The 15,574-nt window shown below is 39.8% G+C and overlaps 1 protein-coding gene across 3 annotated transcripts in view; it reads right to left on the minus strand.

Annotated features, from left to right (window-relative positions):
* Nucleotides 1-15,574, minus strand: part of zgc:173742 (DNA topoisomerase I, mitochondrial) — a 57,446-nt gene that overhangs the window by 4,214 nt on the left and 37,658 nt on the right. For all 3 annotated transcript variants that reach the window (XM_047152805.2, XM_047152803.2, XM_047152804.2), the window contains exons 12-16: nt 15,131-15,275; nt 13,620-13,763; nt 12,193-12,378; nt 11,100-11,168; nt 1,299-1,413 (exon numbers count right to left, since the gene is read on the minus strand). In XM_047152805.2, the coding sequence (XP_047008761.2) occupies nt 1,299-1,413; nt 11,100-11,168; nt 12,193-12,378; nt 13,620-13,763; nt 15,131-15,275 (659 nt within the window). The remainder of the gene's footprint in view (nt 1-1,298; nt 1,414-11,099; nt 11,169-12,192; nt 12,379-13,619; nt 13,764-15,130; nt 15,276-15,574) is intronic.

A 15,574-nucleotide genomic window follows, 5' to 3' on the forward strand; every position in this document is an offset into this window, starting at 1 on the left:
AAACGCTTCAAACATATTACTCCCACTTTGGCTGGTTTGCACTGGTTGCCTGTCTCCTGTCGCATTAAATTCAAACTTCTGCTCCTCACCTTTAATGCCTTAAATGGTCTAGCACCCCAATACCGCACATGTACACACCAACACGTTGCCTTCGCTCATCAATCCTAGACCCTTCACTGTGTCTCTAAATTCCGTCTCTCCACTGCTGGTCGCCGATCCTTCAGCGTAGCTGCCCCTAAGTTATGGAACTCGCTCCCCCAAAATCTCTGGAACATATCCTTCTGTCATTTCCTTGTTTAAATCGCAGTTCAAATCCTTTTTCTTTTCCCAACACTACCTCTCTACGTCTGATGACTTGACTTTCTGGAATTTTTGTTTGTTCGTCTGTATGTTCAATTGTTGTTTGTTTCTGATTGAAAAGTGTACTTGTGCTATGGAAAGGCGCCATGGACCAGAATCTCAAAGGAATGTTTCCAACATCTTGTGGAATCCATGACATGAAGATCTGAGGTTGTTTTGAGAGCAAAGGGAGAGCCTTCCCAGTATTAGAATACTGTTCTAAAGAAAGTGCTCAGTGGCCCAGACTGAGTGGGGGAAAATAAATACAATCACGGCGTCTACTAACACTGGCTGAAATGATCAGAGTATGAAAACACCCTTAAAGACCAGAAGTAATTTTCTGTACTGGATATAGAATTGAACAGAAAGCCAGCGTGGGGGCGATGTGTTCCCATGGTCTGGTTGGAGTAAGAACCCTAGAAGTGGAGTTCTGCTAGTACTGCAACTCCGCCCGAAACAAGAACAAATCAGTCGTCAAGTGTCCTTCTTGGCAAGCGCTCTTATTTTCTGTATATTTTTTGCATTATAAAAGAATTTGCAGCCGCCACAAATGATTTTGTCATCTCTGAAAAGCAGTCTCAGAATGTGATCGACAGGGCTGCCTCACTGACAATGAAAATATAGATTTCAATATGGTAGACCTGTTTAGAAACTGAAAATGAAATGTCAAATTGACTTTCGCATTTTAATTTTGGCACCCATCGTACATTACTGTGCGCAAACCCGCAAATGCAAATACGCATTTTATACACAACTGAATTTGAAATATGCCTCAAATTAGGCGTGCTCATAAAAGAAATGCAATTGCAAACAAGACATTTGAATAGCATTTTCTAATTAGCATTCGCATTTGAATAATGTCTGGAAAAGTCTGTCATATGAATGATTCAAGCTGAGCAAAGTATAAATGGATGTTCTAAATCCAGCGCAGTGTTAATTACAGTCAGTGGGAGACTTACAATTGCTGAGCTCTTTGAGCTGCTGCTGCAGTGTCATGGAGGCGTTGTATGTCCTAAAAACCTTGGCTGTAAGACCTGGCATGAGAGAACTCAGATGCTTATTCAACATCGCAGTCTGGAGAAAGAGAAAGAGAGGACATTTCTTAACCTATACACCCAAAACACACACAAAGTTTCTTCCCCCTCCCATACATAATAATCCTCATTAGAGTTTCACTAGATGGCACTGTCGCACTGGGATTGAAAATTGGGTCTTCAGCTTCTGTGTACAATGCGACAGAGGGGAAAAGATTGTTTTCAAGAGTCTCCAAGATTCCTAATACACACTTACTTTAAAAGGCAGTTTGTGTAACTTAGAAGTTGCCAAAAATTTTAAAATATAAATTTCTTCTATTTTAAATTGACATAGTTTTTTTTTCTCTTCAGTGGTGTATTTAAGAAATGTGAATTTTGCCAATGTTTATTCTTTTCTATTGAAAATTCTAGAGATAAGATTTTATTTTAAAAAGACACTAAACAGCCCCCTGTGGTATATTCAATAAATGTGCATTTTCCAGTCATTTTTTCTTTTCTTTTGAAAATACTAGAGGTAAGATTTTCCTTTAAAAACACAACTTGTTATTACAGTTTACAGTTTTGTGTGTGGTGTTGATGGGCTACTCCTTCTTCTTACTATTTAGCACGCCCCTTGGAATATACTTCAAACAGGGAAGGAGCTATTGAAGAACAATTATTTCAGACATCTGACCTTGCTGTGACCTCGACCCTGTTGGGATCAATTCTAAAATCTACTCAGTTCATCTTTTGACTACAATGGTAATTCCATATAAATCCTACAAACGTTCCACCACTCCTTTTTGAGATACCGTGTTAATGAGAATCACGGAAAGACCGAGAACCCAAAAATATAATTCCTCCACCACCTAGTGGAGAACAGATTTTATGTACATTAGGCCAAAAGTGATGCATCCAAGATTTCCAAGGAAAAGTCAGCATTCAGCTAATCCATGATGTGAAGTAGAGAGACATGAAGCAGAGTTAAGTGGATTCAAAAGGGAAGATAAGGACCTAGCTAGAACATTATCCACATAGTTACACTGACCATATACGTAGGCCTGAGTATAGAAAACTAGTTATTTGCGTAGAACATAAAAAAAACCTTTTTTCACTCCAAACACTCTGAAAGGGTCTACTTTTCTCTGGGAATCCTGTCCTCGACACTTCATCTTTGGCCTAATTGACATAAAATCTCTCTGTATGTATGTATATATGTATGTATGTATGTATGCATGTCTGTATGTATGTATGTATGTATGTATGTATGTATATCTCAACACACTGCCTCGTTAAGTAAGCATGCTGAAAATATTTCTGCTTACTTAAAGTACTCAAGCAAAATCAGCATGAAAAGAACACATAAATCAGGCCTGGCTATTCAATTACAAGTGTGTATAGAAATCAATACATGCGATATTCACAACAGGACTTTGTTAAATACATTTTCTAAGGAATGTAAACATGATATTTTAAAGCCTTCCTGCAACAAAATGCAGTAATTGCTCCTGATGAAGCCTTTTATTACAAAATGCAAATAAAGTATGGTTCTGTCTAAACATACACATACAAATCTGTAGCAATGTGTAAACAATTACGGCGTTAAAAATTAAAGAGATTTGTAAGATTGTACACCTCCGTAATGACTCTGTTTATACTGCATAAATAATAAGCCACTCAAAAACCAAGCCATAAAAGATAAATGAGCATCATTAAGTGCACACAATGAAGTTCTCTAGACTCAAAAACAAGATTTGTCAGCAAGAACAGGAAGCAGCAACTAGCAAAATACTCATTTATCCACGTACAGGATCATAAAAGTATACTACAAAAAGAAAGTACACAAAATGTATATGTGTCCATAAAGATTTATAGATTAATCAGTTAAACCAGAAGTAGCTCTATCTCTCCAATTTGCCAAACTTCAAGTCTTCAGCATTCCTTGTTTTGTCAGTTTTGGCATAAAAACCTCAAAATATCTTTCCTTCTTTTTTTTTTTTTTTTTTTTTTTTTAAATGTACAAGACACATTGAAACTTTAAAAGTCAATTAAACTTTTAAACTGAGGTATTTTCCCAGCTATTGCCTTGACTGCAAGATTAAATCTGGGAGTTTTGGAATAAAAATGAACACAATTCTTCAGTAAATATTTTTTAAATTGTGGATTATGAACCATTACACCACAGAGCGTCTCAGATCTGATAGGTCAGAAGGTAATTTTCTTCAACAGCAGCTCAGACAATAGTTCTGCCTGCAATTCAAATAACAGGTGTATACTGATGTGCTCGCTCGAATACTTTACCGTTTCTATAGTAACCACTCATTCACATGTTTGTATGAGTTGTATGATGGATGTGCCACATAATCAGAAACTAATCATCAGTGGATTAAAAAAAAGTGCTGTTATTTAACAAAGAAAACATAATTGTTGATATGGTGACTCTTTCTGTAAGTATTTTTGGAAGGAGTCTCCAGTCTAAGTGGTAAAGTTCCTTTATGTTTTCTGAACTAAAACTAAAGTCTTCAGGACAAAGGACTTCTTCAGGACAAAGAAATTTCTCAGTAACACGACAAGCTGCAATTTTTTTCTTATTAACTTCAAGAGCGAAAAAGAGAGACTGGTGGATAAATGGAAAACAAAAGTATTACATCATATACTCATTTATTAACAGATAACAGAAAATGTAAGTATTGGCAAACTGTTAAATATAATAGGTAAACAGATAAAAAAAAATTAACTGTTGGCAAATTGTTGTGGCATAAGAGTAGCTTTCAAACAACAGCAAAGGCTGTGGAAATCCGGCATTTTAGCCGACTTTGGAGCTCCATTTCTACTCATTATGTTTCAGTCAGACATTTTGTTTATTCATTCAAAATAGATAAAACAGATATAAAAAATGTAACTGTTGACAAATTGCTGTGGTATAGGAATGTGCTGTTATTGGAAAAAAAATCTGCTTTCAGGTGGTATAGACATCACACCACCCACTACTGATTAGTTTTCCATAACAGCACACACCATCATGTTTTATTCCGTACTTATTAAGCAATGTTATGATGTACTGTTCTATCAGAACTCCAGCATGATTTTCTGTCTGCCCTAGGCAAGCGTATTTTATTGGTTGAATTGGAATGCCAATAATCCAACAGCTCCATCAAAGCCTGGCTACATCTGCATCCTTACACACTGTTGACTCATGATTTCTAACATCTGGCTTCTTTATGACTGATTAGGACAGCTCAAACACATAAATAAAATATATCCCATAAAATATACTGGGACCAACGCATTTATGAATCTTCATGCTGTTCCACTGTATGAGGGAAGCATTCAGTTTTCAGTAACATTTTATGTGGAAGTCACAGCACTGGGGACTTTAATACTTCTTAACAGGCAGCAGTTTATTTGTCACAACATTCATACAAGAACAGCTTTAAATAAATAAATAAATAAATAAATAAGTACATAAATAAATAAATAAATAAAACTAATAGAACTGGGTGGTGTGAAAAAATATATATAACATTTTGACACTTTAACAATGGTCTTGCAATCCAGGCTTCTAACTTTCACTAGAGGGCCTGGTAGTTTTCCCCAAGAACCAGCTACTTTCATACAAACATCTTGTGTGACTCACTTTCAAGATAACCAACCCCAGACCTTTGTTCTGTAGCCTTTTGGCAAAGATGCATCTCATTTACACACTAATAAATCTGTCAAACTCTATCTGACTATATCTTGCTCAGATTAGCACATTGTGTCACGAGTACTCGTGCTGGAAACCTGAGAACAGACGTGTGTGTGTGTGTGTGTGTGTGTGTGTGTGTGTGTGTGTGTGTGTGTGTGTGAAAATAACAAACAGCCAATCCTTCAAGATCCTGAAGCTTGGCTATTAACGTATCGTGTTACCTTCTTGAGCATCAGTGAACATTTGCACCTTTTGTAATACTTGTGTACGAGTTCCTCAGTGTGAAAAGATGGATCTAAACATCATATAGCCGCTGCTGGAAAGGGGTCAAATATGCAGAAGATGCTGGAAAACCAAAGAATGTGCAGGACCTGGAGAATTTTTCTGAAGTTTAACTGCTCAGGACAAACAAAGGACTAATGAACATCTACACAGCATAAAAAACGGTCGTTGATCATAGAGGTAACGACACACAGTATTAAGAATCAAGGTAATCAATGTAAACTTTTGAACGGGGTACTTTTTATAAATGTTAAATGGTCTGCACTTATACAGTGTTTTTTTCCAAAGCGCTTTACACTGCGTCTCATTCACCCATTCACACACACACAATGGTAGCAGAGCTGCCATGCAAGGCACTAACTTGCTATCAGGAGCAACCTGGGATTCAGTGTCTTGCCCAAGGACACTTCGGCATGTGGAGTCACGTGGGCTGGGAATCGAACCACCAACTCTATGATTAGTGGACAACCCGCTCTACCACCTGAGCGACAGCCGCCCCCGGCTATTATCTTGTCTTTTGGACTAAATGCAGGTCCTGCAGATGCCAAAATGGCTATTATCATGTCTTGTGGTCTAAATACCCCCGGATATTATCTTGTCTTGTGGACTATATGTAAACATCTGTTATAGTAAATAACTTATTCAGGACAGTACTAAATAAAAAAATTTTAAAAAACCAACACAACATGGGATTTTTATGATCCCTCTTATTTTGTTAGCAGTATTAAGATTTAGCAGATTCTGCAAGGGGTATGCAAACTTTTGGGCACAACTGCATGTATTAGGAAATGCACTTGTAAAAGTGCCAAATAAACGATTTTTGTTTAATTCTACTTCATGCAACAGTATCTCTATTTAACTGTGGGTCCAATTCATCTTCTTAGACCTTTTGTAATGCTCCATGTCTCCGCAACAAGCGGATTACCAGGCTTCTTAAAGCCAAGTTGCTTACCATATATGGCGATTTAGGGCCGTTTCTGTATGTAAATGAAATGGTATAGCGCCTTTTAACTTTAGCGGTTCAAAGCGCTTTACACTGTTTCTCATTCACCCTTTCACACAGTGTTCAATGTCTTGCTCAAGGACACTTAGTCACGTAGAGGCACGTGGGGCGGGGTTCGAACCGCCAACCCTGCGAGTAGTATACATCCCGCTCTACCACCTGAGCCACAGTATGGGATTTATGAATGGCCATTGCATACAGCTGTCCATATTTAAATGTAACCATCAATTTTCTTGTGCGTTATTGTGGAAGTTATTGTGAACGGATTTCGAACTATGCAAGTTTTCATAAACAAGACCCCTGGAGTGTGAGGGTAAAAGCAGCTGAGGATTTTCTGGGAAGGGAAAAAATGCTGAAGTCAACAGAAGTCTAACAGGCTGGGGGCTACACTGTGTGTGTGTGTGTGTGTGTGTGTGTGTGCGCGTGCGTGCGTGCTTGTGTAAGACTGTTTACATGCTGCAAATAGAATAGAATTCTGCATCTATCAGGAGAACAGGAAATTGTTCATGCTGTGGCTGAACGGTCACTTTGGGGATCATCTTAAGAGCGCAGTGTGTGCCATCACACTGTCTGAATTTAAAATGAAAAACAGTTGTGATGCTCGGGAGGACACTAAAGCATAACGATACCAGCTGTGTACTTGCAGGTTAACTGAACAGTCCAACACAAACGCTCTCGAGTGATCACCTCACACCTGATCACACAGCAGTCACAAGAGGCTGCTCACACACATACTCTATGTGCAGTCAAGTAGCTCCCAGATGGAGCGTATGTGTGTGTATGCAGTATGTCAAATCTATAATAGCATATATTCACTCGAATGACGATGAAGGCAAAGCGGAGGATGTGAACGGAGAGTGCATTTTGGCATCCGCAGGACCGGCTAGCTGGAGTGTGTTTATCTGTGTTAATGACCCTGGCTGGAACTCCTGACAGAACATAGAGGCAAGCCAGAATCATCACGGACACATCTGGACCCAAGAGATACTGCAGCACAGCTCATCTCTCTCTTGCTCTCTCACACACACACACACACACACACACACACACTTACTCAGAGATACAGTGCACTCCATAAGAATTGGATAGTGACTTTTCTTTGCTGTCATTGTTCTGGTTCTGTACTGCAACGCACTGTGCTTTAAAATGTGCTGGAGTTCTGAGCCAAAACAACAAATTAGCGCAGTGTGTCAGATTTAATTTAAGGCTGTTTACATCTGTGCTGGCTGAGTCACACAAGAATCACAGCTCACACCGTGCCATCAGTAACCGGACAAATTAACCATCTTAAATAAACTTGTCATGTTAATGGTTGGTTGTAAATCTTTTGCACTAGATGACTGCCGGAAGCTTTTGACCCACACGCCTGCACCATGATCATTCTCTTTCAACCTTTTTCACTACAGCTATTTCGGATTACTAAAAAGGAAGCTTTTCCAAAATGCCCTTGAGAAAGGAATTTTTCTATTTTAATCTTGTATTCTCCGTTTTGCTGGGCGGAAAGAATGGCAGAATAACAACAACGTGTTTGCAATTTAATTGTGATTTATATTATTTAAGGATACACTGATATGATGATGGTATCAGGTATCAGTCGGCTACCATGCTTATTTACTCGTACATAAATACCAGTTTTTAACCATTAAAAATTCCTAATCAAAAATTGGTAGACACAATGTCTGGTAAAAATATGAACACGAAGCAGACCTACGTTAGACAAACTTCACTGCAATGGAGGCTGAACTCTTTGGACTACAGTGAGTCGTATCCCGAGTGGGCCACATTGGCAAACCTAACCTGCGTCATTCACGTCTCTAGCGTGCCTGTAGGGAGAGGCTTCTCACTGCAGAATCGCATTAAAACAGCCTTGCGTAGCCGCCTTCAGGAGAAGGTCAACAGGCTGATGCGCATCTCAAGCTGGAGAAAAACACTGGACACATTCGATTTCAAATCGGCAGCAGAACGCTTCTGTGCCATGAAAAAAAAAAAAATCACCAAAAATGGTCCTTAAAATGAAGAGAAATAAATTAGCGTTCGAAATTATACAAAGTGTTACTTAAATATTTCTTTGTAAACGAAAACATATGTCGCAAACTGCAGTTTCATGTTTTGCTGTGCCCCGAGGTTGTTCTGAAGGTTTGTCTTATTAGATAAATTCCACAACTGCCGTTTATTATTTTGAATAGTGTGGAAAAGAAAATGTAATAAATAAACCTTTCACGTGACTTGATTACTTTGTTATTATTATTATTATTATTATTATTATTATTATTATTATATCAAATATATTACGTTATATAATTATATTTGTCATTATTATTATATATTATGCCTAGTCCAAAATGTTACAGTGCAAAATAAACACCCGAATGAGATGACCAAATTTTTTCCAGTTTGTCTGGTAAACTTCATCATCCCCGCACCAAAATTTTTTATCGGAAATCCTGCTGGACGTATTTCATGCTTAATAATGGCAATCAAAGCAAAACAGACTACAAGCTGTGCTACCAAGATGTGATACTACAGCATATTTCTACGATACAAGTGACCTGGTACAAGTATTGATCTTATTGATATGATATTTGTATTAGTATACATCAGTTTGACAACGATGGATTTGCGCAATGAAATGAATATTACTTACAGCTCTACAGACGTGAAGCCAAACCTGCTCTTTTCCACTACAACCCTACTTCATTCAACGCAAGTCTATACAGTCTGTACAGGTCTTTGCAGAGGTTTTTTTGTGATTGTTGCGGCCAAAAATGCTCGATTTTCCTGGGGCTTTTTCACAAAATTTGTGATGCAATTTGCTGACTTTTTGCGCTTTTTGCCGGAAAACTACTTGCGTTGGCGAAATCGCAATTGCATGAAATTGTCTTTCGCTGAATGCGCATTGTGATGACGCCACATGACGTGTCTTGGCCCAAACCTGTAAATATTGTGGAGTTTTCATTTCTGCGAGCGCTAAATCCTGGAGAGACTAGCAATTAATGGAGATATGCTTAATACCGTGTAGGTCCCCCTTGTGGCAACAAAAGAGCTGTGACCCGTCGAGGCATAGACTCCACAAGACCTCTGAAGATGTGCTGTAGTATCTGGCACCAATATGTTCACAGAGGATCCTTTAAGTCCTGTAAGTTGCGAGGTGGGGCCTCCATGGATGGGACTTGGTTTTTCCACCACATCCCACAGATGCTTGATCGGATTGAGATCTGGGGAATTTGAAGGCCAACTCAACACCTAGAACTGGTTGTCATGGTCCTCAAACAATTCCTGAACACTTTTTGCAGTGTGACAGGGTGCATTATCCTGCTGAAAGAGGCCACTGCCATGAAGGAATACTGTTGCCATGAAGTAACATCCGCATGAATGCCAGGACCCAAGGTTTCCCAGTAGAACATTGCCCAGAGCATCACACTGCCTCTGTTGGCTTGCTTTCTTCCCACAGTGCATCCTAGTGTTCCCCAGGTAAGTGACTCACACACTTTCTTTGCACTATGATGTAAAAGAAAACGTGATTCATCAGACCAGGCCACCATCTTCCATTGCTCCATGGTCCAGTTCTGATGCTCACATACCCATTGCAGGTGCTTTCAGCAGTGGACAGGGGTCAGTATGGGCGCACTGACAAGTCTGCAGCTATATAGTCCCATATGCAGCAAGCTGCGATGCACTGTGTGTTCTGACACCTTTGTTCAGTGTTCTGAACCACTGCATACTGGGAACACCCTTCAAGACCTGCTGTTTTGGAGATGCTCTGAACCAGTCGTCTAGCCATCACAAAATTTCACAACCCTTATCAAAGTAGCTCTGATCCATACACTTGCACAGCTTTCCTGCTTCCAACACATTAACTTCAAGAACTGACTGTTCACTTGCAGACTAACATATCCCACCCCTTGACAGGTGCCATTGTAACGAGATAATCAAAATGTTCTTCACTTCACTTGTCAGTGCTTTTAATGTTATGGTTGATTGGTGTATGCATTTACTAACACGGCTCATTTTTCTACCAGCACTCATTCCTCCATGTTGGTTTTACTCGCTTGCCCTTTGAGCCGTGACCAGAGTGGCTCAGTGACAAAAGAAAGAAAGAAAGAAAGCCCCCCCCCCCCCCCCCCCCACACCTTTTTTTAAAAGAGAAAAAAAAAAAGCAGCCAGCTTTCAATCCACTTCCCATTGGAATACGCTTAGTGTGAAAGCACTCTTATGCACCCTTGGGTGATATTCATTTGAAATTTGCAGAAATAGAGAATCGAAACTGCACTGTAGTATGAGGGGGAAAAAAACAAACAAACAAAATAAACTCCATACACACTTGTGGCATGGTAGCACAAGAAGAGCAGAGTGTTACATATCTTGGTCACAAACTATGTTAGATTCAGGTATTTGCCCGATCCCACACAAATAGCGTGTAATATGATTTGCACTAATCTCTGCAGAGCTACATGGCAGAGGGCAGAGAATTGAGGCTGTGCTTTCCAGTGCCGAAGAGCAGCACAGAGCAAAATTACCATGTCCCTGTACTCACACTTACAATTATCAAGCTGGCTTGCTTCTCCACCGTTCTCTCCTTTGTTCAGTTTCCTTCTCTACAGGTCTCAGAGCATATATTCAGACCGGACTTCAAAAGATAATATGCTAATACGCACTTTCGTCTGGTTTAACACAGAATCCGCTTCAGATCTGACACCTAAAGCGCCTTGGCACTGCAGAAAAGGCAGAAGAATTAAGAAGGGGGGGGGGGGGGGGGGGGGGGCTTTATACTCACGTTTAACCGATCAAACAGGTCGTCTCCGTCTTGCTTGTTTTGCATAAAAAGCTTGAGGTTTTTGAAAACCTGAGTGACACAGATGAAAATAAATATGTTTATCAAACCTGGGGCTTCACCGCTCACAAAGACAGTTTATTCAGGAAGAGTTGAAGAAAACAGAACCTTAAGGAAATGTCAAATGTAATTGAGAACTCCTCCTTTTCCATTCTCGCTAACGGGTAAAATATGTACAATACTAATTAATCAGCCATGTGCAGGGAAAAAGTAAAAAATAAAAATGCCATCTAGCAGACAGAGCTGTCAGGCAGTGAGGGACTTTTGGCAGGATCTACTTCGCTCGCTGATGGAACGTAGTGCAGCGGTGATTGACTGGTTCATGGACCTGTCAGTCTCCTAATAGTGGGTGGTGTATCTCTCAGCCAGCTTCACACATCATTATGACACTTACCATACACTCCATACACAATCGGGCCATGCCACAGCAGCCACACATACACGCGCACACAGCTTTCCTGATGACAGAGTTCATCCGCCAGCGTATCATTACACACGCTGATAGACGGAATAAACTAATACGACACCGTCGTAGAATCCGCTGGCGCCAGATGCCACGGTCAGGAGCGCCGATTCTTATTCATCGTGATCGAGGAAATACGGGGCGGCTGCAAATTACGTCTCCTCTCAATTATATCTGACATTTTCAACAACTCTTGTTCGCTCTGAATAAACCTGCTAAATATGCAGGGTACTAATTATTTCTCACCTGATGACTTTTCGTTTAAATGTTCTCATTTAAATAATGAAAGTTACTGTTCTCAAACAGTGCTCAGCAGAAGCAAACATTCCCCCCATCATTCCCCCCATTAGTGTGGCTTCTTGCATTACCATATAAGAAGCAAAATAATAATTACCATATATATTATTACAGCAAAAGAGCCTTGTCTCAAGCTGCTTTATATAGCAATATTTTAATATGCTTTCTACACTGGACCTCCAGCTGACTCGCAGTGAGAGGCGGTATGTACCAGAGTAGCTAAACAACTATTGATTGTGCTCTCTCAGCAAAATGATTATGCACGAGACCTCTTACCCTTTTCGAGACAGGAACCTTGTTGTAGTAACGGATGCAATCTTTACCCAGGAAGTCGAACTCCACCACACATTTCTCTCCATCGAGTGTGTCGTGTAAGGTAATGTGCTCGACACGCAGGGAGCAGCAACCCACTGTATCCGCCGTCTCCCCCTCTTCCTTTTCATTACCTGCTCTCAGAGCCAGCTGTATGTGCACACACAGACAAAAACACACACACACTTGAAACAGTAGCTTCTACAAGACAAGTTCCAGAATGCTAGATACACAATGTGGCCAAAAGTTTGTGGACACTCGATCATCATACACTTCCCTAAACTGTTGCCACAAAGTGGCAAGCACACGACTGTAAAGGACGTCTTTGTATGTTGCAGCATTACAAATTTTCTTTACTGGAGAGGTCTAAGGGATCCAAACGTGTTCCAACATGACAAGAACCCTGTGCGCAAAGTGAGCTCCACGAAGGCATGTTTCATCACGGTTGGACTGGAAGAACTGGAAAGTCACACCTGTGTCACACCTCCTCGCCTGACATCAGTGACTGACCTACCTCATTAATGCTCTCGTGGCTGAATGAGCACAAATCCAAATCCAGTCATGCTCCAAAATCGATCATAAAGCCTTCCAAGAATAGTTCGGGCTATTAGAACAGCAAAAATCTGGACTGGGATGCTCAACGAGTGCAACGGTCCGGTGTCCACATACTTTTGGCCATATAGTATACTTTAGGCACTGCAGTTGTATGCTGCCTAATCAAACTTAATTTGCTTGACTTGGACAGACTATTTTGAGTATTGTTGCTGAACATGTACATCCTTTCATGGGCACAATTTCCCATCTCCTAATAGCTAATTCCTGCATGATAATGCACCACGTCACAAAGTCTCAGACTGGATTCATGAACATGACAATGAGTTCAATGTTCTTGAGTGGCCTTCCCTTTAGGATGTGGTAGAATGGGAGATTCGCTGCATGAAAGTGCACCTGAAAAATCTGCAGGAATTGCGTAATGCAATCATATCAACATGGACCAGAACCTCAAAGGAATGTTTCCAACATCTTGTGGAATCCATGCCATGGAGATCTGAAGCTGCTTTGAAAGCAAAGGTAGGCCTTACCCAGTATTAGTATAGTGTTCCAAATAAAGTTCTCAGCAAATTCAGTTATAAATACTTGAATTCAAAACTGTGCTGCCAACTGTGTGGTTTGTGTGTTCCCTGATTGCAAAAAACAACAAAAGATTGAATTCCTAATTGGTTGGACCTGAAATGTTCAATAAGCTCAGGAAAGTGACATTCATATTGAACAAGAGTTGGTGATTAAATGAACTGTGGATCAACTGTATGTGAATATTGCACAATACACTCCGATATCCACACACACACACACACACACACACACACACACACACATGTGCGCGCACTGACCTTGTCGATGAAATAGAGGGCTACAGCTCTCTGCCGTGTGCCCATATGTTTGGACTTCAGATCTTCCTGGTACTGGGCTCGGATCGCATTCACACACGTCTTCAGCTTGCGAGCCACTTCGTATTTCTCCCAGTCCTTCTCTCCCTGAAACACCATGCAACATTATTTTTTAAGATATCATAGATTGAGTGATATATATATATATATATATATATATATATATATATATATATATATATATATATATATATATATATAAATAAAAATGACAAATTCAGCTGATTTTATGTTAAAATTTTGTACTGAATCTTTAAATTTGTAAAATGTACATTGAAAAATAAAATAAATTTCACAATACCCTTTTAAATATCGCAGGCATGGTCATATCTGGGGTTTTTTTCCTCCACAAAATGACAATTATAATTAAATTGTTTTCACAAAATTTTTACATTTGTAAAATGCAATAAAAAAAATATTGATATCAGGATAGAAATATCACAAAAAATGCAATTAAAATTTTGTACTGAATCTTTACATTTGTAAAATATTATTATTGACTGATCGTTGAACATTTTTGAATAAATAATTATTAAAGATTTCTTTTAACTAATTTATACACAAAAAAAAAAAAAAAAAAAAAAAAAAACAGCGCACTGCTGTTTTGCTGGCACTTTGTTAGCAAACGTAAATTTCATGATGCATCACGTATCGGAGAAATCAGGATATGATATTTTAGTCAAATTGCTGCTTTCACACAGCCTTCATAAAGCGCTGCAGTGACTACATTTAATCAGAGCTAGACCTTCCTACAGTTATAGAAGTTTCTACACATGCTCCACACCGTGACATTTGTACGGTTTCCGCTTGTGTTTACTTCAGTTTTATGTCTTTGTCGGTTGACCACGACTGCGTCAGAGTTCAGCTTGTGCTTTAAGCCTGTGACCTGCAGGAATTGAATTGTCTGACAACCCTGCTGCCCTCTACACATTACCTGTTGCCACAGTAATACTGATAAACTTACATCTATGTATGTGCAAAAGAGACACAAAAAAAAGCAAGAGGGAAAAATAAAGTCGTCGTAGTCAGTGAGGCAGAGCTGCAGTAATGGAAGAAAGGAGAGGAGAAGGTGTAGCTCGTAACTCATTCTAAATCTGCATTCCTGTGGGAATAACCTCGCTTATTGTGACATGTGGGTAATTGAGTAATGATGGAATTGATTGCTTTTGCATCCTGATTTGATTGTGTGTGAGAAAGGCAGCGAATGGAGCGAGACAAATGACAAGATGAAGCATGTGGCGTGGGGGACGGGATGAAACGCACAGTGCCGCAGAAAACACTTCGCTCACTGCTCTATTTTGATTAACCAGCGCCCGGCACTACAGCTAAATGTCATCACAACTAATCTATTAACCAAGGGAGGCAAATACAGATTGACATGCTTAGGGAAATAACAAGCGAGAGGTGGCGGATGGAGAAAGAAAATCATCAAGAGGAAGCGGGGGAGATTAGACCTTGAGTTTGGAGTTTGCGTTGAGCATGATGTATTTGCAGGAACCCTGGACGTTCTCAGTCCAGCTGGCCAACCAGGTCACAGTGTTGTCATGTCGGACCTCTTTCCAGCTGTGACCAGCAGGGGGCTCTGGGATCCGTGAATCACTGTAGGGCAGTTCAGAAATCACAATAAATATACCTCGACAAGTTCACATTTTTTTTTGAGGATTAGTGTGAAGAAACCTGCATATGCAGATCTCCTTCGTTAACAAACTTGGCTGAACTTTACATCTTCATCATGAACTACAAGAAAAGATAACATGGCCATCTATGAGGTTTGCATCCAAACTAGAACCTCATGTCACACTGGTGGTCACTGGGGTGAAATACAGGTTTTGACCAAAACAGAGTTCTTCTGCCAGTAATAATACTCTCTCTAATGTCTATTTTTAAGAACACACAAA

This window comes from Ictalurus punctatus, chromosome 4 (assembly GCF_001660625.3).
Source record: "Ictalurus punctatus breed USDA103 chromosome 4, Coco_2.0, whole genome shotgun sequence".
NCBI lineage: Eukaryota > Metazoa > Chordata > Actinopteri > Siluriformes > Ictaluridae > Ictalurus > Ictalurus punctatus.